Source organism: Eulemur rufifrons, chromosome 19 (genome assembly GCF_041146395.1).
Source record: "Eulemur rufifrons isolate Redbay chromosome 19, OSU_ERuf_1, whole genome shotgun sequence".
Classification (NCBI taxonomy): domain Eukaryota; kingdom Metazoa; phylum Chordata; class Mammalia; order Primates; family Lemuridae; genus Eulemur; species Eulemur rufifrons.
Genome location: NC_091001.1, coordinates 45,987,847 through 46,014,345, shown reverse-complemented (window position 1 = coordinate 46,014,345; position 26,499 = coordinate 45,987,847). Strand labels below are relative to the sequence as shown.

Genomic DNA, 26,499 nt, shown 5'->3' with positions numbered 1-26,499 from the left:
TTCTTGGCATATACCCAAAATAATTGAAGGAGGATCTCAAAGAGTTATTTGAAACCCATGTTCATAGCAGCCTTATTCACAATAGCCAAAAGGTGGAAGCAACCTGTGTCCATAGATGAGTGAACAGGTGAGCAAAATGTGTTATGTCCATTCGATGGAATGTTATTTAGCCTTAGAAGGAAATTCTGGCACATATTGTGACATGGATGAACCTTGAAAACTTTATGCTGAGTAAAACAAGCCAGTGTTAGGTTTGTTCCAGGTGGGAACCTTAAAAGTATGTATAGGACAGAATGTGGTTAATGCAAAATTTAGGCTTGTAAAACAATAGCCGCAGGAGTCTGGAGAGTGCCTACATTTTGTAAATCTAACAGACAGCTTGCAGCCAGCATTCCTTTTCCCCCTTATAGAGACAAAGTTTATCCCTCCCTAGCTCTCTTGAAGGATGGATGTGACTGGGGCAGGGGTCCTAGGAGCTGGTTGTTTGAAAAAGAATTAATTACAAACGGCTGTTCTGACCAACTTACTCCCCCTGGAAAAACCCTCTATAAAACCCAAGGCTCTCCCCTTTCCTCTCGTGGACGCTTTTTTGCCTCCACCCATTTGCACCCAGATACTCAAAATAAACAGCATTTTGCTAGACAGGAGGTTTTCTGTGTCTCTCGGCTCTGGACCTAACACACAGAAGGACAAATACTGCATGATTCCACTTCCAGGGTACCTAGAGTAGTGAAATCCGTGGAGACAGAAAGTGCAATGGGGGCTGCCAAGGGCTGGGGATAGGGAGAAATGGGGAGTTAGTGTTTGATCGGGACAGAGCTTCAGTCTGGATATAAAAAAGTTCTGGAGATGGATGACGGTAATGGTTGCACAACAATGTGAATGTACTTAATGCCACTTTTTAAAATGTAACAAAAATGGGCGAAATGGTAAATTTGATGTTATGTATATTTTACCACAGTTAAAAAGAAGCCACCCTGCAGTACTAGGAACCAAGAGCCTTCAGATTCCTAAGACCCAGTAAGGAGTAAAGGTATATATGCTCATGACGAAGTGCCTGACTCATCAGACTGTGGTGTTTTCGTTTTTGTTTTTGTTTTCATAGCTCCTGTGAACCTTGAGTCTTAAGAGGAGGGAATCCGAAGGCGGCCTCCGTCACTCTCTCCGCTTAGGGGCTGCCCCAGCGCCAACCCGGGCGGGCTTGGGCTTTACCCACATCTCCCCGCCGGGCGGAAAGCTCCTTGGAGCTCAAGGAGCGGACTCGGGGGCGGATTCGGGGGCGGATTCGGGGGCGAGCTCCACCGCCCACTGGCACAGCAGCCTTCAAAGCTGGAGTGCGTGGCACGTTCTTCCAATCAAAGAGCTCCGGAGGAGGGCCCCGTGAGGCCAAAGCCAACCGCAAAGTGCCTGTTTTTTTTAACCCCGCCCTCCCCTGCGTCCGACTAGCGTGTTTCAAACCCGCGGGAGCCAATGAGAGTGCGCGGAAGCGCGGCGCGCCGGCCCCGGCTCCAGGCGCGGCCTTTGAAGAAAAACTGTCACAGAGGAGGCATGGTGGGGCCCGGGCCCAGGCCCACCGCCGCTGCTGCAGCGGGTGAGTAAGACTGCGAGCGAGCCCCTGTTTCTTGAAGGCGTTGGAACACGGGAGGGGACGTAGGAAGGCCACCGAGTGAGTTCTTCCTGGGGAAGTTGCCTGTCCGCTCGTCTGCCTTTATCTCCCCCTGGCGTTTCGGCCGGGGGCCGGGGGTAGGGGAGGCTGTGCGCGGGGCCACGCCTCACGGGCATCTTTCCGGTGAGCCCTGCAGCGGCAGGTAAACTGAGGCCTCTTCCCCGGGGTCACACCACCGGAGGGAAGCAGCGCGCTTGGTCGACCCAAGTTTGGCCCCAGGCGGAGCCGAGTGCGGTCCTTTGTGGTGCGCGGCCCAAGCTTCGACTGCTGCCAAGGGGCGGGGTCCGACCCGAACCCAGGTCTTCTGCCCCCGACGCGGGGCTTTTCCCTCCACACCTCTGGAGCCTGCTCGGGCTAGAAGTTAATTGATTAAATCTGCCCCCAAGAGCTAAGGATCCTGCGTTCCCCGACCTCTTAGATGTCCTGGACCCCTTTCCTGCCCTTCAGAATACTCTTGCTCAGATGCCAGCTTCTCCAAGATGCACAGGATGTGTTTTGTTTCATCCATTGTGCCTGTTGACGTCTACTAGGTCCTGGTAGGATTTACATAACAACCCTTAAAGATGGGTATTTCTGTCCCCATTTTACAGGCTCAGCAGCAGCAAAGTTTGCTATCTTGCCAGAAGTCACAGAGCTGGAACTCCAGCCCTTTGTGTCACACTCCTCAGTCCCTGCTCTCTACACTGCCTGACATGGACCTAAGATGTATTTCTCCACAGCTGTCTCATAAAGATGCATCAGAGTTAGAGCGCAGAACACAGGGCAACTCGGTTCAGATAGGATTAAGAGTAGTTTGGCACCCCTGCAGTCTTTTTTAAAAAAATCATTATTTAGTTTTAGCTTTTTCCAACCACCTGCTCCTCACTGGTTCCCCACCTATGAACTCCCATAATTCTTTTATTGACCCTCTTTTATGGTACCTAGATTTTGCCTTATATTGTAATTTTTGTTGTGTGTTTTGTATTTCCCCTACTAGATTGAAACTTCCTGTAGGCAGAAATATTGACTTTTCATCCCCTCACAAATGCCTTGCATAGAAAGTCACAATGTTATAGATATTTGCCATGAGCCTCCATAACCTGGCATATTTTATCCTTTATCCCAAAGGAAACCATGTAAGGGTTTATGGGTAAATATCTCTCTCAAAAAAAAAAACATAAGACCAAGCTGGGCACAGTGGCTCACCCCTGTAATCCCAGCACTTTGGGAGGCTGAGGCAGGAGAATTTGAGGTCAGGAGTTTGAGACCTCACTTGAGGTCAGGAATTCAAGAACAGCCTGGGCAACATAGCTAAAAAAAATTTAGCTGGGTGTGGTGGTGAGCACCTATAGTCCTAACTACTGGGAAGGCTGAGGTGGGAGGATAGCTTCAGTCCAGGAGTTCGAGGCTGCAGTGAGCTATGACTGTATCACTGCACTCTAGCCTGAGCAACAGAGGTAGACCCTGTCTCTGAAAAAAAAAAAAAAAAAAAAACAAGACTAGGCCTGGCCCACCAGCTCAGGTGGGCCAATGACAGAATTTCTTCATGCAAAGCATAGAATGTTGCAGCTGAATAGTAGCTATGAGCAAGTGCTCTGGGGTTAGATAAATCTGTTTTCAAATCCTGGCTTTGTCATGTATTAGCTGGGTAACTTTGGACATGTCATTTACCTTCTCTAAATTTCAGACTGCAAATTTCAGACACTCCTCATTGGATTAATGTATGGATTAAAAGAAGTAACATAAAAAGCTTAGTATAGGGCCTTGTATGTAAATGATATTGTTGATGTTGATATTAACTTGAATGCAAATTTATAGGACTAGGGACTTTTTAACATTATGGTGCAAAGCTCAAATCATTACAGAAAAGTGTCATCTTTTAGAATATTAATGAACTGGTTACAATCTCAAGCTAAAATTCTGTGTGTTTGCTTGCCTATTTTTCCAGAAGAGCGGCAGAGAAAGCTTCAGGAGTACCTAGCAGCCAAGGGAAAACTGAAGAACCAAAACACCAAGTGAGTTTGTCCACAGTTATGCAAGTTTTATTGCCCTCTTTGTAATAGCGATTTAAAGTCTTTTTGAAACATAGCCATTTTGCTTTCAGTCTACTCAGATTGCATTGGGATCCTATGACTCAAAAAGAGGATTTCAGTCCAGGCATGACAGAAACCCCTGGGTGGTGCCTGGTCCATTGGCAAAGATTTAAACGTTGTTGTTGTGACAGTCTCCAAAGGAAGAAGGGAAGGTTCTACCCATAATTACCCACCATGCTGGAAACTTTCCTTGTCCCTGTTTTTGTTCCTGGGAAAGGTGATTCTTGTGAAGGCAATTTTTGGTCAAGAAAGTGAATGACCCAGGTTCTGGTGTTTCTTATTAAAGCAGGAGAGCCAGTTGCAATCAGTCCTCCATAGCTCCAGCCTGACTGCACTCTTTGGTCATTCTCTTAGCATTTACTATTGAGGTGGACAGAACATGACCACTACACTTTTATCTTTTGTCAGTGTCATTTGTGATGTTATTTATCCCTCTTGCTTAGCATTGATGTATTTTCTCCCTAGTTGGATTGCTAAATTTTTATTTGAAAATTAATTTTTACAAAGTTAGCTTTCACTTTTATTTTACCTTGGATTTTTACTCACCTCTATTTCCTACATTAAATAAACCTAATTCATTTATTCAACAAATATTTGTTTGATAATATGCCCATCACTCTTGATGCTGGAGATATGATGCTTAATAAGACAGAGAGATCCCTGCCCTCCCAAGGCTTATGTCCTAGATGAGAGCGACAAACATCAAACAAGTCATGATCAAAGTCCCTGTTAGTCTAGCAATTGGTTTTGGGCCATGGAGATTGATTTCTTCTAAATTCTCTGTTCTTCTATTTTTTTTTTTTTTTTGCATTTCCTGTTTCCCTAGCTAGATTTCATGTATGTCCCTGTTTTTTTTAATTATATCACTTTCCCCCTGAAAACTCACAAAGATAGTATTTGAAGATACTTAAAACAAAGAAGTTTTTTTAAAGAAGCTGGTAATGGTTTTATTTGGCATTGTATAGTGTCTGGCACGTTACAGTGTTCTAGGAATGATGTTTGAGTGAATAAAACTATACAAATATGAAAGAAATACATATATCTCATTAATATTCTTAGAATGCTATGTTTATGCATAGAATGTCTCTGAAATGATCACAGAAAAAAATGGAGCAGTTGTGGTCTCTGAGAAGGAGAATACAGGACTAAGGAAGGGATGAAAAGACTTTTTATTGAATTAATTTTGAATTATTTTACCATTACAGAAATTCTAATCATAATTTTTATTCACTGTATTTCCCAAGCCTTGCTTGGGATCCTTCTGTACTGACGATTAATTTTATTTTGTCTTTTATAGGCCTTATCTAAAAGCCAAGAAAAATTGCCCGAATCTACCACCTTCTAAATCTGTAAGTAGAAATTAGTCTTTTTAGAAATAGCCATTTTGGAAGCATAATTAGTAATAAAAATAACAAAGATGTTAGTGACTTAAAAACATGTATTTCAGAGATATTTTTAATAAATATAACAGCAGTTGGATTTAATAAGATATAGACTCATTTTTTGAAAAGTACAATATACTGTAGTTTAGTTTTGTGAACCAAAAAACCTTAAGTGGACTTTCATTCTCTTAATAGCTAACATTTATTGAATACTTACTGTGTCCCTGGCACTTTTCTGACTTATGTTTACCTCAGTGAGTCCTCACAACCTTATGAGGTAGGTATTATTAGTAGCCCCACTTTACAGACAAGCAAACTAAGTCACAGAAAGGTTAAGTATTTTCCCCAGGTCACATAGCTATTAAGTGACAAAGCTAAGAGCCTGTGGTCTTAACCACTTTGGTATGCTGCCGTGAAGTTAATTAGCTCAGCAGTCATTAAAAGAACACTTACATTGGCTCTTCCAAGCTATTTAACAAGTATATGCTTCCTAATCAATTCAATTCAGCTAGATTGTATATAGAATGGTAAAGCATCCTAATGTACTTAAGGTTTCAGTGGGAAGAAGTTAGCCTTCTGAAAGGGGCACACATTCTTCATCTGCAATAAAATAACCCATAAAAAGCCCAGCCTTAGTTTTTAAACCGTAGTTTTATCTAAGTTCTAAAGTGCAACTGAAATAGTGCTGCCCAAAGTGAGACATTCTCACTGGTGGGAATTTTAATAAGTTTTAATGATTCATTCACTGAATCATTTTATCACATTTCAGTCATGTGAATATATGCATATAGAGACATATGTATGTTATGTGTATACTTGACATCATTAGACTCTGGAGAATAGAAAAATGTATATAAAGCAAAACTGATGCACAATGATTCAAACAGTTGGGAAGCACTGGGTTACATTTCTGCTTTATACAGATTGAGCCAGTGTAGCATGCAAGCTTAAGGAAAAATCTGCTGGGAAGGGCCCTCATTCAGAGGTCCCAGAGGCTTCTCTGGAAACTGACAATACTGACTTCAGTAAATCATCTCTTAAAGGAGACTGATACCTACTTTTTCAGCTTTACACAGTTGTAAAAGTAAAAATGAAATAGGAAAGGGAATTACAGAATTTAGGAGAAACTAAAAGCATTATGCAAATAATAGCCATCATTGCAATTGTATAATGCTTTACAATTTATATAACACTTTTGTTACATAACAGTAACAGCTAACATTTGATTGGTTATTATCCAGGTACTGGGTATGACACTTTATGTGCATTACCTCACTACTCAAAACAATCCTGTAAGGAAGTTAGTCCTATGATTTAATGTCCAAACCAGGATACCTTTGAGAGCAAAAGGAGGTGTTGTTACTAATTATGTTGGGCCAACAGGCATAAATCAAAACTATTAATATCTTGTGAAAACCAGGATATATGGCACAATAGATAGTGTTAGTATTCCCGTGGACGTTCTTTTTGGCCTCCACCCATCTGCACCCAGATGCTCAAATAAACAGCATTTTGCTACCAAAAAAAAAAAGTATTAGTATTCCCATTTTACAAATGAGAGGACTGAGGATCAGAGAGATTAAGATTAAGTACTTGTAAAAATTACACAGCCAGTAAAGGTCAGATCCAGGATTCGAACAAAGATTTTCTAAAGTACCTTTATTGCAGTGTTATTAAGGAACACGAAAGTTTTTAATTTTCTGTTTCTATCCAGGAGTTTTAACACATTGAGAGAAAGTATTTTTAAGTCACGTATCTGATGAGGATCTAGTATCCAGGATATATAAAGAACAGTCACAACTCAATAACTGAAAGACAAATAACCAAACTTAAAAATGAGCAAAGAGTCTGAATAGACATTTTTCCAAAGAAGATATACAAATGACCAATAATGACATGAAAACATGTTCAACATCATTAGCTATCAGGGAAATGCATCTATTTCACACCTACTAGGATAGCTATAATCAAAAACTCTTATAATAACAAGTGTTGGAGAGGATGTGGAGAAATTAGAACTCTCATACATTGTTGGTAGTAATGCAAGATAGGGTAGCCACTTTGCAAAACAGTTTGGCAGTTTTTTCAAAAGTTAAGCATAAAGTTACCATATGACCCAGCAATTCTACTACTACATAGAGACCCAAGAGAATTGAAAACATATAGTCACACAAAAACTTGTACATAAATGTTTCTAACAACATTATTTGTAATGCCCAAAAACTGGAAACAACTCAAATGTCCATCAATTGATGAATGGATAAACAAAATGTGGTATATCCATGCAATGGAATATTATGTAGCCATTAAAATATAATGAAGCATGTGGCTACAGGACTTATGGGAACTCTCTGTACTTTCTGCTCAATTTCGCTGTGAACCTAAAACTTATTAACAAAATAAAGTTTATTAATTAAAACAAAGTGAAGAAGTACTGACACATGCTAAAATTTGCATGAATCTCGAAAACATTATGATAAGTTAAAGAAGCCAGACACAAAAGGCCACATTTTACATGATTCCACTTGTATGACATGTCCCAAATAGGCAAATTCATGGAGATATGGAGGCAGAAAGTAGATTAGTGGTTGCCAAGGCTGCAGGGAGGGTAAAAATGGGGAGCGACTGCTAACAAATACTGGGTTTCTTTCTGGAGTGATAAAAATGTTCAGGAATTAGACAGTGGTGATTGGTGTACAATCTTGTGAATACACTAAAGTCCACTGAATTATATACTTATTAAGATGATGAATTTTATGCTATGTGGATTATATCTTAACTTTTTTTAACGTACAAGAAAGCAACTAAAATAACATACATTTGGAAACTTTAATACCAACATCCCCACCTTTTCAGTAAGCAATGATGGAGAGATCTGAGGTAGATGTAAATGTTGGGGCTCACAGAGTAACCCAGATATAGCCATCATGGGTATACCATCCATCTCCCTGTCTACTCCCGGCTCTCCCCCATTTCATCCCTAACAACACCATACACACCAGTACCATTCCAAGGTAGACACCTCCTTGCCCTTAATGCCAAATGGTTCTGGTTAGATTTTCTTTACACGCTCGCCAAGTGTACATGGTAATTTTTCACAATGTTGTCCATGCTCTGCCACCCATAATGGCTTGCTTAATTGTTTACATATCAATTCTAATGTCCCTTCCCTAGTTTTCAAAGTTCTCTGTAACCTAGCTTTGCCTTTCTCATCCAAAAAGAAATCACATGACTCAACTTTGCTTATTGATAACATAGAATCTAACCTTAAAACCCTGTCCTGACTTCACAAATATGACTAACTTTCTACTGAGATGTTAGATGTTTATTGAGAGCTGTTCCTACGTATCTTAGGACTCTCATCATCTACCACCTACCTATCTCCTTGTCTCCCATTTCTGGGGGCAAGGCAGAGTTTCTTGAGTGATGCTGTGATGTTTACAAAGGCAGTGATTTTTTTAAAAAAGATACTGTAGCTGTACAAAGTACTAGGAGGAACTTATTGAGAAGTACCCTAACATAAGTTAATTATGTATGTATATTTTCCAGGGTCACTAGGAGGACACTTCATTGGGACATAATGGGCACTCAGCAAGTACTGCTCAACTGAGGCAAATTTATTTTTTAAACAGCAATTTTTGTATATTCACTGCATCTCTGCTTGATTCTGTCAAGCTAAAATATTTTTACATATTAATATTTCTAGTAACTCAAGTTATAAAAATCACCTATTAGTGAGCCTTTCTCTGCTTTCTCAGGATTCAACTTTCTTAGATGAAATTCTAAAGAAAATGGCTAATTTTTTTCTAGCATGTGTTTAAACATAGTTATTTTTATCATTGTTTTACAAAGAGTGAACTATTGTTATGAATTTTTTCTATATATTTTTCTTTGTCTTTTCAGACTATTAGACCCCAAAAGGATATTACCAACCATGTTGTTTTGCCTGTCAAAGATAAAAGGTCCGTTAGCATTAAACTCCAGCCCAGACCAGCCAATATTACAGGGTGCCAGAAGCCAAAGTTGGAGCCACCAAAACTTCTAGGCAAAGGACTGATTTCAAGATATGTTTCTTCTAACTCAAATTGTAAGCCTTCTAGCAAGAGTCATCCACGGCATGAAGCTGGATCATCCACTGTGGGAGAACTGTCAAGAAAACCCGTGGGGTCACTTAAAATACAGCAAGTGAAAACTACAAAACACCAGGTAATAGATCAAGGAACTGCTAAATGTACAGACTCTGTGGACAACACTCATGTTGAAAACAAATCTTTGGATAAGTTTCTAAAAGAGGTAAATAAAGAAAACTTACCCCAAACCTTATCAAATCCTGAGAGGAAGCCAGATCCTGAATTATGTACCATAAGTAAGCCAAAAACTAACTCTTATAATCTAACCAAGAGCAATTTGGCTCCTAAACAAGTCTTGGGCAAAAGTTCAGTTAATAGTGCTGACAGAATTAATAAACAATTTGTTGGAGAAACACAAATCAGGATTCTGTCCATAAAATCACACCAACTCTTGAGAGGAACAGATCTTGCAAGAGCAGGAGAAAAACCCCCAAGGACAGTTCCCTCTCACTTTAATCAGACCCTTAGGAAGACTCAATCATCAAAGAAACCAGTGGTCAAGGAGATAAAGGTCATTAGGAATAAATACGAAAGACCAAATGAAAGTAAATTACGGTCATACTCTGTTGCTGAACAGAAAGTAAAACATACCAAACCCAGGACAGACTCCAAGTTGCTTCAGGGAGGAAATAACAACAGACATCCAAACATCAAGCAAGATCAGAAATACACTCAACCTTGCTTTAGACCTCAAACATGTGTTCTGCAAAAATCAAAAGCCATGAGCCAGAAACATAATGTGACAGCTGGCAGCTGTAATTCAGTCATTCCATGCACCCCTAGCACAAGAGCAAATGGAACCAATGGTAATAAACGAGGCAACAACTTTCAACAAAAAGCACACACTTTGGACTGTAAGTTGAAAAAGACTCTTCCCCAGAACCATTTTCTGAGCAAGACAGCTCCCAAAACTCAAGCTGGTGTCACAGACATAAATGGAAGAAGAGTCCCAAATGAGACCCAAACGAATCCAAATATTAAAAAGAAGGCAACAGTAGAGGATCGAAGGTACTTTGCTTTAATTCCAAAATTTTGCACCTTAAGATGATTAGGCAAGTTGACCATCAAGAATACTTGGTCAGGAAATAAGCTGTAAATAATGGTTCCTAAGAAATTTTTAGCTACAGCCTGACAAAAAGATTTGAAGCGAATATAACAAGTATTAAGACTTGATAAAACTAGGTGGTGCACACATACATTATAAATCATTTTCTGTAATTTTTCTGTATGCTGAAATAGTTTATTTCTTAAAAAGAAATTGAAACACAGAGAATGGACGAGAAGGCAGGAGGGTCACTTGAGGCCAAGAGTTCGATTCCAGCCTAGGCAATATAGTGATACCCTGTCTCTACAAAAAAATACAAAAATTAGCCAGGCACAGTAGCATGCACCTGTGGTCCCATCTACTCAGGAGGCTAAGGCAAGAGGATCATTTGAGCACAGGAATTTGAGGTTGCAGTGAGCTATGATGATGCCCTTGTACTCTAGCCAGGGGGACAGTGAGACTCTATCTCAAAACAAACAAAGAAAAAAGGGGTTGCAGACTTTGACTACTTATTCAGGAAAGCCCTGCAGCAATAGGACAGAGTAGTGAGTTCACATAGCTAAGAAGTAGGAAGACAGTAGTCCCTTGTCAAGCAGACCAGTGATCTAGTTCAAAAAAGAAGTTATCAGGAAAAAGGGAATGAAGCTTCCATGAGTCTCACCAGGCCAAGTTTTGGAAAATAAGCTAAAGCAGAGAGGAGCAGTTAGTTCAAATACAGAGTTCAGATGATAGAAATCAGGATCTCAGACTGCTGGGGTGTAATGTTAACGTACAGGATGCTTGAAACTGAGCCAAAGGATTTTGTACACTTTCCACACAGAACCAGACATAGTTCTCATAATGTGAGTGAGTCTCCCAAAGTGGGAAGCACATATGTATACCTGGTTGGAGTAGAAAATCAGGAAATTCCTGACAAGGGTGAAGGGAGCATGTAAAATTAGATGGTTGGCTAAAAACTAGCAAGATGAAATGAGGGCAGGTTTTAGTCTCTGCGTACAACCCTGAACACCAGCTACAAGCTCTTTGCCCTCCTGAAGAGACAGAAAAACACAACTTAATTCAGGGTGATGTAATCAAGAGGGTAGGGCTGGAATGGCTTCTTTAGATAGAAGGGTCAGGGGAAGTACTTTCAACTGTGATAGCTGAGCTGAGACCTAAGCCTGGGAAAACTCTGGTGTCAAGAAGAAGTACAATCCTGAGCAGAAAGAAAAGGGAGTGCAAAGACCCTGAGCTGCTGAATGAGGAAGTCAAGGTCCCTGCCCTAGAGCTCATGGTCTAGATCAGACAACAGAGGATTGGTCATAAGACAGTGTGCTGCATGTTGAACATGTTTGATTACAAATGGGAATGAGTCTGTAGAGGGATAGATTCACTCATTCCCTAAGTGTTCCTTCAGCACCTGCAATGTGCCAGGTGCTAGGGGATACAGTGGTGAGCGTACAGTCATAGTCTTTACCCTGTGGCGCTTATTATTTGGTATATATATGGAAAGTACTAGGGGAGCAAAATTATAGCATTGAGGTCCTAGGAGTAAGTTGGCTTTGGAAAAGAAAAGTTCTCTTCATTTATGATTAGAAGGCAGGCTAAGGAGAGGAAGAATGCCAGGAACATACAAGGAGCACATGCTAGATGTCTCAACTTCTGTCATTAAGTAGGTGGTTACAGTGAAGGTGAGGAGGGAGTAGTTGGGGCTGAAATAAGCACAGTATGGATTGTGCTCTGGAGTCAAGGAGAAAAACGAGAAAGTTAATAGTATTTGTGCATTCAAAAATTAGTTAATGGCATTCTGGAAAAAGCAAACCCATAAGGACAAAAACCAGATCACTGATTGACAGGAACTTGGGGTTGGGTGTGGGGTTGACGGCCAAGGAGTGTGAGGGAATTTTTGAGGATATTGGAATTGTCATATATTGATTATAGTTATGGTTACAGGTTTTCATTCATCAAAACTCAAAGAATTGCACACTAAAAAAGGTGAATTTTACTGTATGTTATTAAATACCTGTGTGTGCTATGTACTGTGCAAGGTACTGGACCGCCAAGATTTCTGCCTTTATAGAACTTGTATTCTAGTGGAGGAGACAGAAAACACATCAATTAAATAAAACAGGATAATTACAGATAATTACATCTTCAAGGAGGTGTCATTTGAGCAGAGAACTAAAGATGCAAGACAGGAATGAGCTTGGGTCTAGAAATTGAAAGGATGCCAGAGCTCCTGAAGGAGCGAGAGAGAGTGGTATGACATGTGGAGAGAGAAAGGTAGTAGCCTTTCAGCCATGGAAAACATTTTGAATTTTGAATTTTATTCCAAGAGCCATTGGAAGTCCTTGACAGTGACAATCTGGCTTACATTTTAAATATCACTTGCTGTGCACAGAATGAATTTAAGTAAGGGTTAGAGTGGAAGCAAGGAGATAAGTTAGGCTGTTGCAGCATTTCAAACAGTGCCAATGGTGTGGCTTGGGATGGTGGTAGTGTAGATAGAAGCAACACTGCCCGTACAATGATGTGTCAGATGTCAGGGAAAGGATGGAGTACCCACAGACAACTGGATTTGGGCCCTAGCAACTGGGTAGATTGGGGTACTGTTTACCAAAGTAAGGAAAACAAGGAACAGATTTGAAGATGAAAATCAAGAAGTTTGTTTTGGACAATATTAGATTTGAAATACCTGTCAGACATCAAATCAAAGTTATCAACTAGGCAGGAGGGTTTTATAAAGTTTGGGGCACCAGGAAAAGATCTGGGCTGGCATGTACATTTGCAAGTCATCAATAATAGTAGCTGTAATTGTAAAAGCTAGAGAGCATTCAAATGCTTGGATCTACATGTCTTGGTGTCCCCATTCCCCAAAACCAGTCTATTGCCAGCTTAGAAGCAGGATTGTAGAATGTGAACAGTGGAGGAGAACAAAGATTAGGACTTAGTGCCATCAGAGACCAGCTATTGAAGAAAAGAAATTATTGATCTAGCTTATGAAAGAGTCATACATGGTCAAATGAGGACTAAGGAACCGTCCCGACATGATGGCTCACGCCTGCAATTCTAGGGCTCTGGGAGGCCAAGGCAAAAGGATTGCTTGAGGCCGGGAGTTTGAGGTTGTAGTGAGCTGCGATGACACCGCTGCACTCTAGCTGCTGGGACAACAGAGCAAGACTCTGTCTCAAAAAAAAAAAAAAAAAAAAAAAGAGAGAGAGGACTAAGGAACCAAGATCCTACGAGGAGAGAATGCAGGCTTGGTGGGTCAGGGTTGAGTGACAGAAAGCTTATGATGGGAGAAATAGAGTGCTGAGTTAGTGATCTCAAAGATAGAGGGATGTCCCAGAAAAGCAAGTGTCAGGTAGCATACCATGAAATGAAAACTTTCAGAGAAAAATAATGAATAGTCACAAAGTCAAAGTGTTTGAAGACTGAAGTGCTGGCCACTTGTAATCCTAGTGCTCCTGTCATCTGCCTTCTCAGAGGTGGGAGCAACCTAGTGCTGTCATTACCCATTTGTAAATTGTTTTCTAATTCCATTCTCCTGATTTTGTCTATAGTTGATGTGTATAGTTATGGTCAATCTATACATATCATATACTTTAGAAGTTTGACTATATTTAAGCAAAAAACTAAAACCACCCCTCCTCCTTTAATTGAATAACAGGAAACAACTGGAAGAATGGCAGAAATCTAAGGGGAAAATCTATAAACGGCCTCCTATGGAAATTAAGACAAAAAAGAAAGTAATAGAGGAAATGAATATTTCATTCTGGAAGAGCATTGAACAAGAAGAGGAAGAAAAGAAAGCACAACTGGAACTGTCCAGTAAAATTAACAACACTCTGACAGAATGTTTGAAGCTCATTGAAGGGGTGAGTGAGAAAGATAAGCTAGAGCTTTGACTCAGAGTCTTGGAGGTTTTAAACATTTTTCTTAAATATGGTGTAAGGGAGATAGCCTTTGTCTAAGCAGAAAGTTAGCTGCTCTATTAATATGGAATAATATTAGCAATAATGACATGCACTTAAACAGTGGCTTTGTATGCCAGGTGCTTTTGTAAGCACTGAACTGATGTCATCTCACATAATTATTATAATGACTATTACTATGCCCACTTTACATATGAAACTGAGGTATAGAGAAGTTGGAGAACTAACCCAAATAATCTGGCTCCAGAGGGATCTAAAAGGAACTTTGCCTTCTTCAGGTATCGAGGTTCAAAGTAACATTTAACATTTAGGTCTGAAACTGAAGTCAAAAGGCAAGTTCATATATTAAGTTGGAATATCCTAAATGCTCTGATTGGCTAGAGCCAGTCATTCTTCCAGACAGTGTTCATGCATGTCCATATGGTATAGATACCTAGAAAAATGAAGTATATAGCAGTTTTTTGTGAGTTATAATTATTTCACATTTATATATATGTTCTTTGGTTATCTTTTCATGTGTCTTCCTAGTATCAATGTTATGCTGACTGTGTCAAATTAGCTGGGTATTTTCCTTTTTGTCCTATACACCGAAAATAGTTTGTGTAACATGAGAATTCTTTTTTGAAGATGTAGTAAAAATTTGCCCATAACATCATTTGGACTATGCTTCTTTGGAGGATAGTTTCATGTGTATATTTTCAATTTTTAATATGGTCATTGGTCTACTTTTTTTGTATTTGTTTTATATTTCTTGAGTCACCTTTAGTAAATTTTTTACCTTTTTTTAAAATTAGACTTGCCAAAGATTTTTCTGTTAATTAATCTTTTTGAAAGCCTTTTTTGGAGTTTTATTGATTTTCTCTTACATCAATATTTGCACCTATTTATAATTATTGTTCTTTTTCTAGCTTTTTAATTGAAAGCTTAGATCATTTAAGTCAGTCTTTCTTATTTTCTTATAAATATGTTTAGTGCTATAAATTTGCCTCCAAATTTTGCTTTTGTCATATCCCTCAGATTTAACTAAGTAATGCTTTTTATCAGTCACGGTCAAATCAGAAAAACAGAAATCACACCAGGTATCTCAATCCAAAAATGTAATTGGTTACACAATGTCTTATGTGGGTTCTCTAGAAGCAGACCCTAAAAGGAGGATCTGTGTGAAAATAGTTTATTAGGAAGAGACTCTCAGGGAAAACTGAGAGAGGAGTGAGGTTGTAGGACCAAGAAGGGAAGGATGCCAAGCAAGATGTGGCATCAAGCAAGTTTATGGAGGGTACCTTTGCACAGTCCCACAGGGGAGCTTTATAGACAGTATGGGTCATATCTCTGAGTCCTCCTGATCAGGGACAAGGGAGCTGCAATATTAAAGCTTTTGTGGGCATTTGTTAATGGCTACCCCTTGGGGGACAAGAATTCCCAGGCACTTCTGACTCTCTGGGCATATACAAAGGAGGCACAGATGCTGGCTGTGAAGGCACACTGTGAGCCTGTGTGCACCAAAATGGTAAAGGGATCAGAGGGGACGCAAGTGCTGCACAGTAACATCTGCTACACCCAGGGCTGACAGCCAAAAGGAACGTGAGGGAATTACTGCAGAAAGCAGCTGGCACCCACTGCGTCTAGAGTAACAAAGAGAGATTGGGGGTATCAGAGCCTAGAAACAGGAAAGGCAAACCCTGGTGGAAATGAGACTCCAACTCTAAGGAGGGTATACTACACGGTGGAGGCTGCACTGCAAGAGCTAGACAAGGGACCATGCAGGGCTAGGACTCAGACTTTGAGGGAAGGATGCTATCCATTTGGTACTCCTGCCTCTGAAGAAGCACAGTGAGGTGGGAGTGCCAGCGAAAAGGTGGAGGCTAGAGCCAACTGTTGCTGCCAAGGTGAGGGACCATTGCTAGGGTGATGAAAGCAAATGGGAAAAAGCAAGTTTCTTCTCCCTTCTCAATCCCTGCAGTCTAGTCTCCCTCTAGTGCCCCACACTGGCACAGCAGCTGCTGTCAAAGCAGAAAATGGTTTACAGACTTCCAGCCCCAGCATCACAAAGCAGAGGATAAGGAAAGGTGGATTTGGAGCTAAGAGACAATAGCTTAATAACTGACATAATGTTCTCATTATTCATTTATAAGTAGTTTGAGATTTCCATTTTGAATTCTTTAACCCAAAAGTTATCTTAGAAGAGTATCTTTTTAATTTCCAGATTTGTAGATTTTTTTTTTCTGGCTTTCTGTTAATTTCTAATTATATTACATTACCATTGGTGAAGGTGGCCTGTATGTATTTTGCTGGATAGAATTTGTTGAAATTTTCTTTTTTTTCTTTTTTTCTTTTTCTTTTTTTTTTTTTTTTTTTGAGACAGAGTCTTGCTTTGCTGCCCAGGCTAGAGTGAGTGCCGTGGTGTCAGCCTAGTTCACTGCAACTTCTAACTCCTGGGCTCAAGCGTTCCTTCTGCCTCAGCCTCCCGAGTAGCTGGGACTACAGGCATGCACCACCATGCCCAGCTAATATTTTCTATATATTTTTAGTTGTCCAGCTAATTTCTTTCTATTTTTAGTAGAGATGGGGGTCTTGCTCTTGCTCAGACTGGTCTCGAACTCCTGACCTCGAGCGATCCTCCCACCTCGGCCTCCAAAATTTTCTTTGTGATCTTAATGTCTGATCATTCTTGGTAAATGTTCCAAAATTATCTTAAAAGACTATGTATTATATTTGTTTACATGATCTGTTGCTTTCTGTAAGAAATATGCCAAAGTCTCTCACTGACACTGGGATTAGTCACCGACAATTTCTCTTTGTATTTCTGTCAAATTTACTTTCTGTTTTTCAACGCTGTGTTGTTAAGTACATAGAGTCATGACTTGCTTTGATTTCTCTTTTGTCTGATTAATCTTGCCTCAATTGCTTTTTGTTGTTAGTGTATGTCTGGTAGATCTTTTTCCATCCCTTTATTTTTAAACCTTAGTGGATTTTGACTTATTTTAGGGATGTCTCGTCTGAATGTGTGCAGTTAAATTTTTTAATCAAAACGGAAACTCTCTGCTTGTAAAAAGCAAATTTGATTCATACACATTTATTATGATTACTCATATGTTTAAACTTATGCCTGTCATTTTATTTTATAATTCAATTTACATGAATTGTTTTTTATTTTTCTATATTTCTGTATTTGATCCAGTTTTATTTATTTCATAAAAAAATTTGAAATCAAAATTAAATGACAAGTGTAAGTTCAAACATACTTGCAAGTTATATATCATATTTTTCTTGCAGTTACTTTTGTTTGGCTGGAGAAAATTTCTAATTTCAAATTGTTTTCCCTGGAAATTTTAAGTAACTGCTTCATTTTCTTTCTGGCATCTGGACTTACTAGTTTATTAAAGTATCATGTCAATTTGATTCTCATTCCTCTATAGGTAATCCTTTTTTTCCTCTTTGGAAGCTTTTAAGATTTGTTTTTTTAATCCTTGGTTTTCTAAGTATTTTTTTTTTTAATCATCCTGCTTAACTCTCTGAGATCCTTTTAATCTGAACAATTGTTTCTTTGTTCAGTTCTTGATATTTTTTCTTCTACAGCTGCTTTCAGTGTGTGTTCAGCTTTGTTCTCTTTATTTTTCCTTACAGAAATTCTCATAGATGGATATTGGAATTACTCTATAGTAGATATATCCTCCAGAACTCTAAATTTTTCTTTCATACTGTTCATTTCTTTGTTCTATCCCACTGGTTTTTGGGAGAATTTTACAGCTGAATTTTCAGCTCACATATTATTCTTCCATGGTGTCCATGCCACTGTTTTGTCTATCTGTTGGTTCTTTTTCATAAGCCCTTTCTAGTCTTAGGATAGTGGTATTCTCTTTTATCACTCTGAAGATATTGACTATAGTATTCCTAAAATTTATTCTTCTTTCTCCCTCTACTGTTTGCTCCAGTGTTCATTCTTGTTTGTTGAGTTTTATGCCTCCTTCACATAGTGTTGGTTTTCCCAAGCATTAGTGATTCTCAGCTGTGAGTTTACCTTCGTGTCTTTCCTCATCGTGAGAACAGTAGAAGGCACAGCTTACCTGAACGTGCCAGTACCTGGATTTCTGGACATGGCAGTGCTTCTCCTTCCTCCTGCTCCATGTCACTGCCCTGCTCTAGGCACAAGCCAGAGGGCGACCAAACCCGTGAAGCCACGTCAAAGTTCCTTTTTGTGGGATTTAACCCTCCTTCATATACACCTGCATGAATCCTCAGCACACATATACACCCCTGTGACCCCTGCATGTCTGTGTTATTCTTCATATTGCTGTTAAAGTCATATAGGAATTCTGGTCACTATTCAGTGTTCACATTATTATGAACATGAAATGTGAATATGTTAGAAATGTTGATTACTCTAGGGTTTTTTTTTTGTTTTTGCATCACATAAAAATGAAAAACAGGCCAGATGTGGTGGCTCATGCCTGTAATCCTAGCACTCTGGGAGGCTGAGGCAGGAGAATTGCTTGAAGTCAGGAGTTTGACACCAACCTGAGCAAAAGCAAGACCCCTAAAATACTAAAAATAGAAAACTTAGCTGGACATCGTGGTGCACACCTATAGTCCCAGCTACGCAGGAGGCTGAGGTAGGAGGATCGCTTGAGCCCAGGAGTTTGAGGTTGCTGTGAGCTATGACGACACCACTGCACTCTACCCGGGGCAACAGAGCAAGACTTCTATCTCAAAAAAAAAAGAAGAAGAACATATTCTTTACCTTCAGCTATAATAAATGTTTTACTATTTGCTCTCACATGACTCTTAAAATTTAATAATCAGTGTCATTCTACCTTGATAAAATTGAAATTTTTTAAAAGTTTAAACAAATCAGTGATCAGACTGATTTCTGTGTACCTGATGTAATAAATATCAGGAGATTTGAGAGTAACAGTGAAATGATAATAACTACCTTGGGTATTTTCTTTTTTCCAGGGTGTACCTTCTAATGAAATACTTACCATATTGTCCAGCATTCCTGAGGCTGAAAAATTTGCTAAATTTTGGATCTGCAAAGCAAAGTTGTTGGCAAGTAAAGGCACCTTTGATGTTATTGGGCTATACGAAGAGGCCATTAAAAATGGAGCAGCAGTAAGTATCTGACTTGAGTGAGTGACTTCTTAAAATTCTCTTTCATGTGAGTTCTCTGTTATTTGCAATGTGGTGATTATATAATGTAGTGTTAAACATCTAATTCACTTCATACAGTTATACATGGAATATGAGTACAGTCTGTCCTTTATGAATATTTTAATTAAAATAATTATTTTTTAGAACACAGGATTACATGTAAACCAATAGAATCCGTTTTCTTATCATGTGACTGTGTCTCACTTAGCACTCATATCCAATACTTACAAAGAACCTAAAAATATATTAAACCCAACACATCAATATCTATAAATCAGTAATTTGGAGCCATTGCATTAAATAACTTTTAATTCTAAAACCTAGAAAAAACCACTATGTATGCAATTATTTTTCACAAAGACTGCATCAAATAGTTTTATAATGCTTTCCACTTAAATGTCATTTGCCATGTCATACTCCATATTATACAATACCCTTTTCCATAATTGTTCAAAATCAGTTATGTACATGTACATAGTTTCAACAGTTTAATAGTTCAGTAAGTTTCATTCAATAAATCCTCTGCCTCCCTCCCCTCCCATTACCCCTGTCCCAGAGCAAACAGATTATTTTTATATTAGCCTGAATAGTTTCAGAAAACATGCTTATGCTGCTGTTTCTTGATTTTTTGTTTTTCAAAATGATATGTGGACTTCCAGCTATGCAGGATGGGGATTTAACCCTCTTTCACACACACCTGCACGGCTCCTCAGCATACATCTATATACACCCCTGTTTATCCCCCTTGCAAACCTTTATCACCCGTTACACTTCCACTAGAGTCATATGGAAATTCTGGTCACTATTTAGTGTTCACATTGTTATGAATATGTAAGAAATATATGAATGTGTTGAGGCATGTAGTATACACTGTAATTACTTTCCCTTTCAAGCACAACTTTCAACTTTTCCTGGAAATAATTATTGTCAGGTCTTGCCTTTGCTTAGTTTTCTGAGTATTTATTGTATAATTAATTCGCAAACTCTTCTCTAATTGTCTCAGTTTCTCAATACTTTCAAAGCATCAGATATTCTATTGATTTCTTTTTCTTAGAGACCTTTCTCCCAGACCCTTCTGGTGTATTCCAGGCTGAACAAGTCATCAGCTGTCATTCTGGGATCTCTTTTAACTATCACCCTCAGATTCCCTTGTTTCCTAGAGCCCATATCAAGTTTTCTTCTTATATTGCCTATTTTCTGGCCAGGCACGGTGGCTCATGCCTGTAATCCTAGCACTCTGGGAGGCTGAGGCGGGTGGATGGCTCAAGGTCAGGAGTTCAAGACCAGCCTGAGCAAGAGTGAGACCCTGTCTCTACCAAAAAGAAAAAGAAAAAAAAAAGAAATTTAAAAAAAAAAAAAAAAATCCCAGCCGGGCATTGTGGCTCATGCCTCTAGTCCCAGCTACCCAAGAGGCTGAGGCAGAAGGATCCCTTAGACGCCAGGAATTGGAGGTTGCAGTGAGCTACAGTGGCATCACTGCACTCTACCCAGGGCAGTGGAGTGAAAGTCTGTCTCAACAGGAAAAAAAAGAAAAAAAAGGCAACTATATTGCCTATTTCTCTCCAGTGCTTTTCTTTCTCTCTTTTTCTTCTTCTTTCTTTTCCCCCTCTTCTCTCTCTCTTTCTGTCTCATTGTTTTATTTTGTTTTGTTCTCTATTGTTCACATAAGGCTTTACTCACATATTGATGAAACTGGGCTGTTTGCATGTGTAAGAGGTGGGTTTGAAAAAGCTTATTAAAAGCTCCAGACACCCAGATGGGGCTTCACCATAGAGTGAGCTGCCTGAGTTAACTGGTTGGAAAACCCTCAATATCAGTATCTTTGGGTCTTTCCTCTTACACTGTTCAAATTCTCCAGCTTCCTGAGAGCTAGAAACCAGGCTGCCAACATTGTGGGGGAGAAGAGAGCTGGGAGTCTTAACTCTCATAATGGAAACTTTCATTTATCCCCTTTTTTCAGTAGGCACCTCACCCTCAGTCTTGCACGATGTCCCCCAGAGACTTGGATAACATGTCCCCATTTTCTGTTAGGATGAAGGGGGTCGGACACAGTCACCAGGCTTCAAGGAGTTCAGGGTGCAGGGTGGATTTGGAGGTCTGACTGCTTTTTGAACAAATGCTCAAGAGTCCTCCTGATTTGGGCTCTGCCACCTGTTCCTGAGCCTTTCAGGGGCCCTGTGGTGTTTCTCAGCCACACTGCCAGCTTCGGATTCAGCTCTCTCAAGTTGGTCAACCTGCTTACCTCTCTTCCTTCTGCATTGCAACTTCCAAACTCTTGTTACCATTCCTCTCTCCTGTGCTTTGTGGTTATTGTCTCTTTTTAATCCCTTTATTATCATTTAAGTTTATTTTCAAGAGGGATTAGAAATAAATGGGTATTCAATCCACCATCTTTAACCAGAAGCCTATAGAAATGTAAGATACATTTGATGAATGTTTTATATAATTGAGACCCTTTGCAATGTATTCTATATACATTTATTCCCATTCATTACGCTTAAGGTATAATTCCATTTTAGATTTTATAAAAATGTATGAAAAGCTTTGCTTTTACCCTCTATTGTCAGTTTATATCTATTCTTTATTTGATACAGAGTCCCAGGTCAGGAAGACAAACCTCCAAATATAATGTTCCTATGGGAAAGTACAGTTCACTTTATGATATTCTTCTACTTAATGGCATGGTTTACATACTTTGAAAAATGAAGGCTGTCTCACATAATTTTATCAGAAAATTACTTTTCTATAAAGGTTTTTTATTTTTCAAGGTATGTTATGTTATCAAATAAGAAAGGAAAGGCTGGGGAAAATTGCCCAAAATGCTAACAAAAATTGTATTTCAGTAATGGGATTATGGGTGATTTCATTTGTTAAGTTTAACCTATTGTTCAATTTTTCTGTAATGAGGTATATGACTTTTATAATAAAAAATAAAATTGGGGGCCGGGCACAGTGTCTTGTGCCCATAATCTTAGCACTTTGGGAGGTCAAGATGGAAGGACTGCTTGAGGCCAGGAGTTCAAGACCAGTCTGAACAATAGCAAGACTCCATCTCTACAAAAAAATAGAAAAAATTAGCTGGGTGTGGTGATGCACACCTGTAGTCTCAGCTACTCTGGAGGCTGGGACAGGAGGATCACTTGAGCCCAGGAGTTTGAGGTTGCGGTGAGCTATGATGACACCCCTGCACTCTAGCCCTGGTGACAGAGCAAGATCCTGTCTCAAAAAAAAAAAAAAAAAAATTAAACAACACTAAAAATATGTGATGCCTTTTCTCTATGGCTAGTTTTACATCTTTTTTCCCGAATCTTTATGTGGGAACACATATTCAATGGCATCATACAAACCAATAGGAAAATATAATTTGATTTAGAGAAATTACATTGTAGATAACTTTAAACACATTTCTTCATTAAAGTCAAGTGTACTAACACTTTAACCAAAATTTTCTCTGTTTCTTCATTTTTCTCATAAAGCTTTAAAACTGAAAAGCTAGACAAGAGGTACATAGAGCTAGATAAGGCATTTAAAAAGGAAACATTTTTATTATAAAAAGTTTAATTGATGTTAAATTTCCTTAGCACATTTTTTCCATGAATTTTTTTAATACTGTTCATATATTTTCTTCCTTTCAGCCAATACAAGAATTGCGAGAAGTTGTTCTTAATATTTTGCAAGACCCAAACAGAACCACAGAAGGTACTGTTATTTTTATATTTACATTCATTTCTCCTAGCTGTACAAATAAAAATCATCCAGGAACATGTAGGAAAAAAAGAAAAGAGTTATAAGTCCCCTGAAATGCCTCTCACTCCTTGGTTTCCACGGCCTGGCCCTTTCAACCATTGTCATCAGCCGATTATTTCTTTTTCTTTTTCTTTTTCTTTTTTTTTTAGTTTATTTTAAAATTTAGAAGGTACAAGTATATTTTGTTACACAGATGAATTGTATCATGCCAAAGTCAGGGCCTTCAGTGTACCCATCACCAGAATAGTGTACATTGTACCCAGTAGGTAGATTTTTATTTCTATCATTATAAGTAAATACACTGCTCAACATTGAACAAAGGTTGTTTTCACCAGAACAGCCTAGACTAGAGTGTCCTGCTTCCCCCAGAATCCTAGGTTAGAGAAGACAAACAGCTCTTTATCAGAAGAGACTGAGGCAAAAGTGGTTTTAGTTACTTGTTTAATCATAATACAGCCACCAACACTCATCTACATTTGATTAGCCAAAAGGCTGAGAAGCAATGCCCAACGCTCATCTAAATTCATGTTACCCCTTTAGAAATAGCCATCTCAGGAATCTCTTCACTTTGTTAGCCATATTGTCATTGGTCAGAACCTTTAGAGGACTCTTCTATAAGAAATATTGTGCCAAACACGGTTAGTGACATTATAATTGCTTATGATACTTGATACATGAATGGAAAGAAAAAACAAGCTATCTTTAGAAAATAAAATGGATTCTTATTATTATCTTAGAGGGTGACAAATCTTTTTTCTTTAGGAGTAGATTTCGCTGGGGAAAAATCAGGTCATGTGGAATTAATCTAAGTAACCTACTACTTTTAGGAACAGGGTCATAGAGTAGAGTAGATAATATTCACTGGTAGACTTGCTGGGGATGATGCTGCAATTCAGATGTTTGGTTATACTATATGACAGTGTTCTTCAAAGGAATGAAAACAGAAAACAGGAATTCATACCATTACCGCTTTTTGGTCCTGTTGACTTCCCTTAGGGTCTTAGCTTTGCCTGGCCACAGTGTTTGCCTGGCACAGTCTGATTTTCTTCCATTCATTTTGGTTGTTAATGCAGACATTTTTCAGCCACTGTCCAAGGTAATAGCTATGTGGTCATCCCTGGGCAGGGAGGGGTTTGGGAGGTCAAGTGAGTTAACCCTAGTAAGTCAAGAAAATTCATTCAGCATATGATGTAAGGGTAGAAGGCCAGTTATTAGTTCCTAAGAGAGCTCTCTTGAGAGTGAATAAGAGATGGAGGTGTGTTCAGACTATTGAAAGGGAATCTCCAACTGTCTAGACTGGGCATTCAACCAGCGTTAGGAGGGTAGCCTGATACAGCAGGGCATTGCTATAGGGATTAGCAGGAAGAATGAGTTATAAGCCCCATTTCAAATCAATTACTTCTTATTTAGTATAAAAGTCCATGAAGATCACTGGGAAATCATTATATGTATTACTTTTTCATTTAATTGGTTTTTAGCTCAAGTGTTAAATTGCTAAATCTTAACTTTCCTTCCTGACCTTGCATACACATGAATTGTTTCTGACTCTTTAGTTGCTGAAACTAATATAACATCAGTGGAAGAACTGGACAAGAAGATGGAATCTGTAAAGTCTTGTCTTTCTCCAAAAGAGAATGAACAAGTTATAGCAACACCCCAAATAACCAAGGCAGAACAAGATAATTATCCTGGTATCAAATTACAGATTGCTCCAATCCCTAGGTAAGCAAACTCTAAAGCAGGCTTTGTGTTCACAGACTTAATTCTAGTCCAGTTCTCAGTTTCTCCTTCACAGATCCAGAGTAGCAGCAGTTTATAGATAACCTCTGCTTCATATGTGGTCCAGGCGGCCTAGTCCATCTTTGGCATTTAGGAAGGAGCTGAGGGTGAGGGGAGGTTGGAACTATTGACAGGAAGGTCTGTGTCTTCTCTCTGCACACACATCAGCCCCCTCCCACCACCCATGATGACACCTGACCTGCAGTGAGGAAAGTGCTGCCAGGGTTGGGAGGGATATTGGAATGGATTCCCCCCTCCCTCCTGGAATCGGTCCTACCTCTTAATTCCCATATGTCCTGCACCTGCAGACCCCTCCTGCCTTTCCTGTGAACCCTGGCACAAAACCCCGAGCAGGGGCAAACTACCCATAGGAGAGAAGGGGGTGGTGAATAGCCCTGTAAGGACAGGGAGGGAAATTGACTATGCACTAGTCAGAGACTGCTCATAATATCTGAAGCATTTTGTTTTTTTAGCAAGAATAAGTTTAACGCAGAATCCATGGTAATTTTAAGAGCTGTATTAGGATGTCAATGTCATTTTCTAAAATGTTAGTGTAGCATCATTCTTCTCTGTTCATGATCTAGAAAGGAAAATTCCAAACAAGAACACCAGCATAACAGTTCTATATTTCAGTTCCCTGGAAAGCACAGCTGGGCCTCTGCCAATCCTGATCTCCTCTCCCAGACATGCCATTTCCCCATTGCAGACAGCTCATGAGTAGATGAAAACAGGCAGTTGATCTGGAAACCACCTCTTAATGGCTCTAGAATTTATTATGAGAGCTTATTAGCAGACCTGCCTGCTAATTTTACTTAGGCTAATGTAATCAGTGGCTTTGTGAACTGTGGACTGATTCACTACATAGAACAATCTCTGCATCCTGTCCTCCAGGCTACTTTTTATTGGAGCACATTTACAGTTTTACAAGGAAGATGCCCAATTTGTGCCAGTTTCAACTGTGGTTTGGTCTGCCATCTTAAAAGATGCTTTTTGAATAATTTACTATCAAAGTTAGAAAGAATCTTAGAATTTATCAGTTCCAAACAAACTTGGGATTAGGCCCAATTTCCTTAAAACATGTCAACTCCTTTGAAAGTTTATAGATTAAACAAAGACTGACTACCAAGTAGTTAACTTCAGATAAAAACCACATTTCACACTTCATTCAGTAAATCCCTATGATTACACTATCCAGGAGCAGGTAGACACGACCCAGTACATTCTGGAAATCAGGGAAAAGCCATCTTAAGAGCTGCTTTGGACATATCTCTTGTATCAACCTATTTCGAAATGTCTGTTATGTTTCATTATGGAATAAGAAACAAAAAATGATAAAAAGAATTTTTTTTTAAGTTATAAGGTTTTGAATATATCTCTTGCTCTCTCTCAGAATAAATGGAATGCCAGAAGTGCAAGACATGAAGCTTATCACTCCTGTTCGGCGTTCAGCAAGAATCGAGCGAGCAGTGTCCCGCTACCCAGAAATGCTGCAGGAACATGATTTAGTAGTGGCTTCTCTTGATGAACTATTAGAAGTGGAAGAAACAGAGTGTTTTATATTCCGTAGAAATGAGGCTTTGCCTGTAACATTAGGATTTCAAATCCTCGAATCATAA

General features: G+C 39.1%; 1 protein-coding gene across 1 annotated transcript; it reads left to right on the top strand.

The window, feature by feature from the left end:
* Nucleotides 1–1,548: 1,548 nt before the first annotated feature.
* CKAP2L (cytoskeleton associated protein 2 like) lies at nucleotides 1,549–26,499 on the top strand. The gene is made up of 9 exons (XM_069494637.1): nucleotides 1,549–1,591; nucleotides 3,594–3,660; nucleotides 5,036–5,087; nucleotides 9,024–10,258; nucleotides 13,945–14,152; nucleotides 19,163–19,318; nucleotides 22,993–23,056; nucleotides 24,637–24,826; nucleotides 26,274–26,499. The coding sequence occupies exons 1-9, from the start codon at nucleotides 1,549–1,551 to the stop codon at nucleotides 26,497–26,499; spliced, it is 2,241 nt and encodes a 746-aa protein (XP_069350738.1).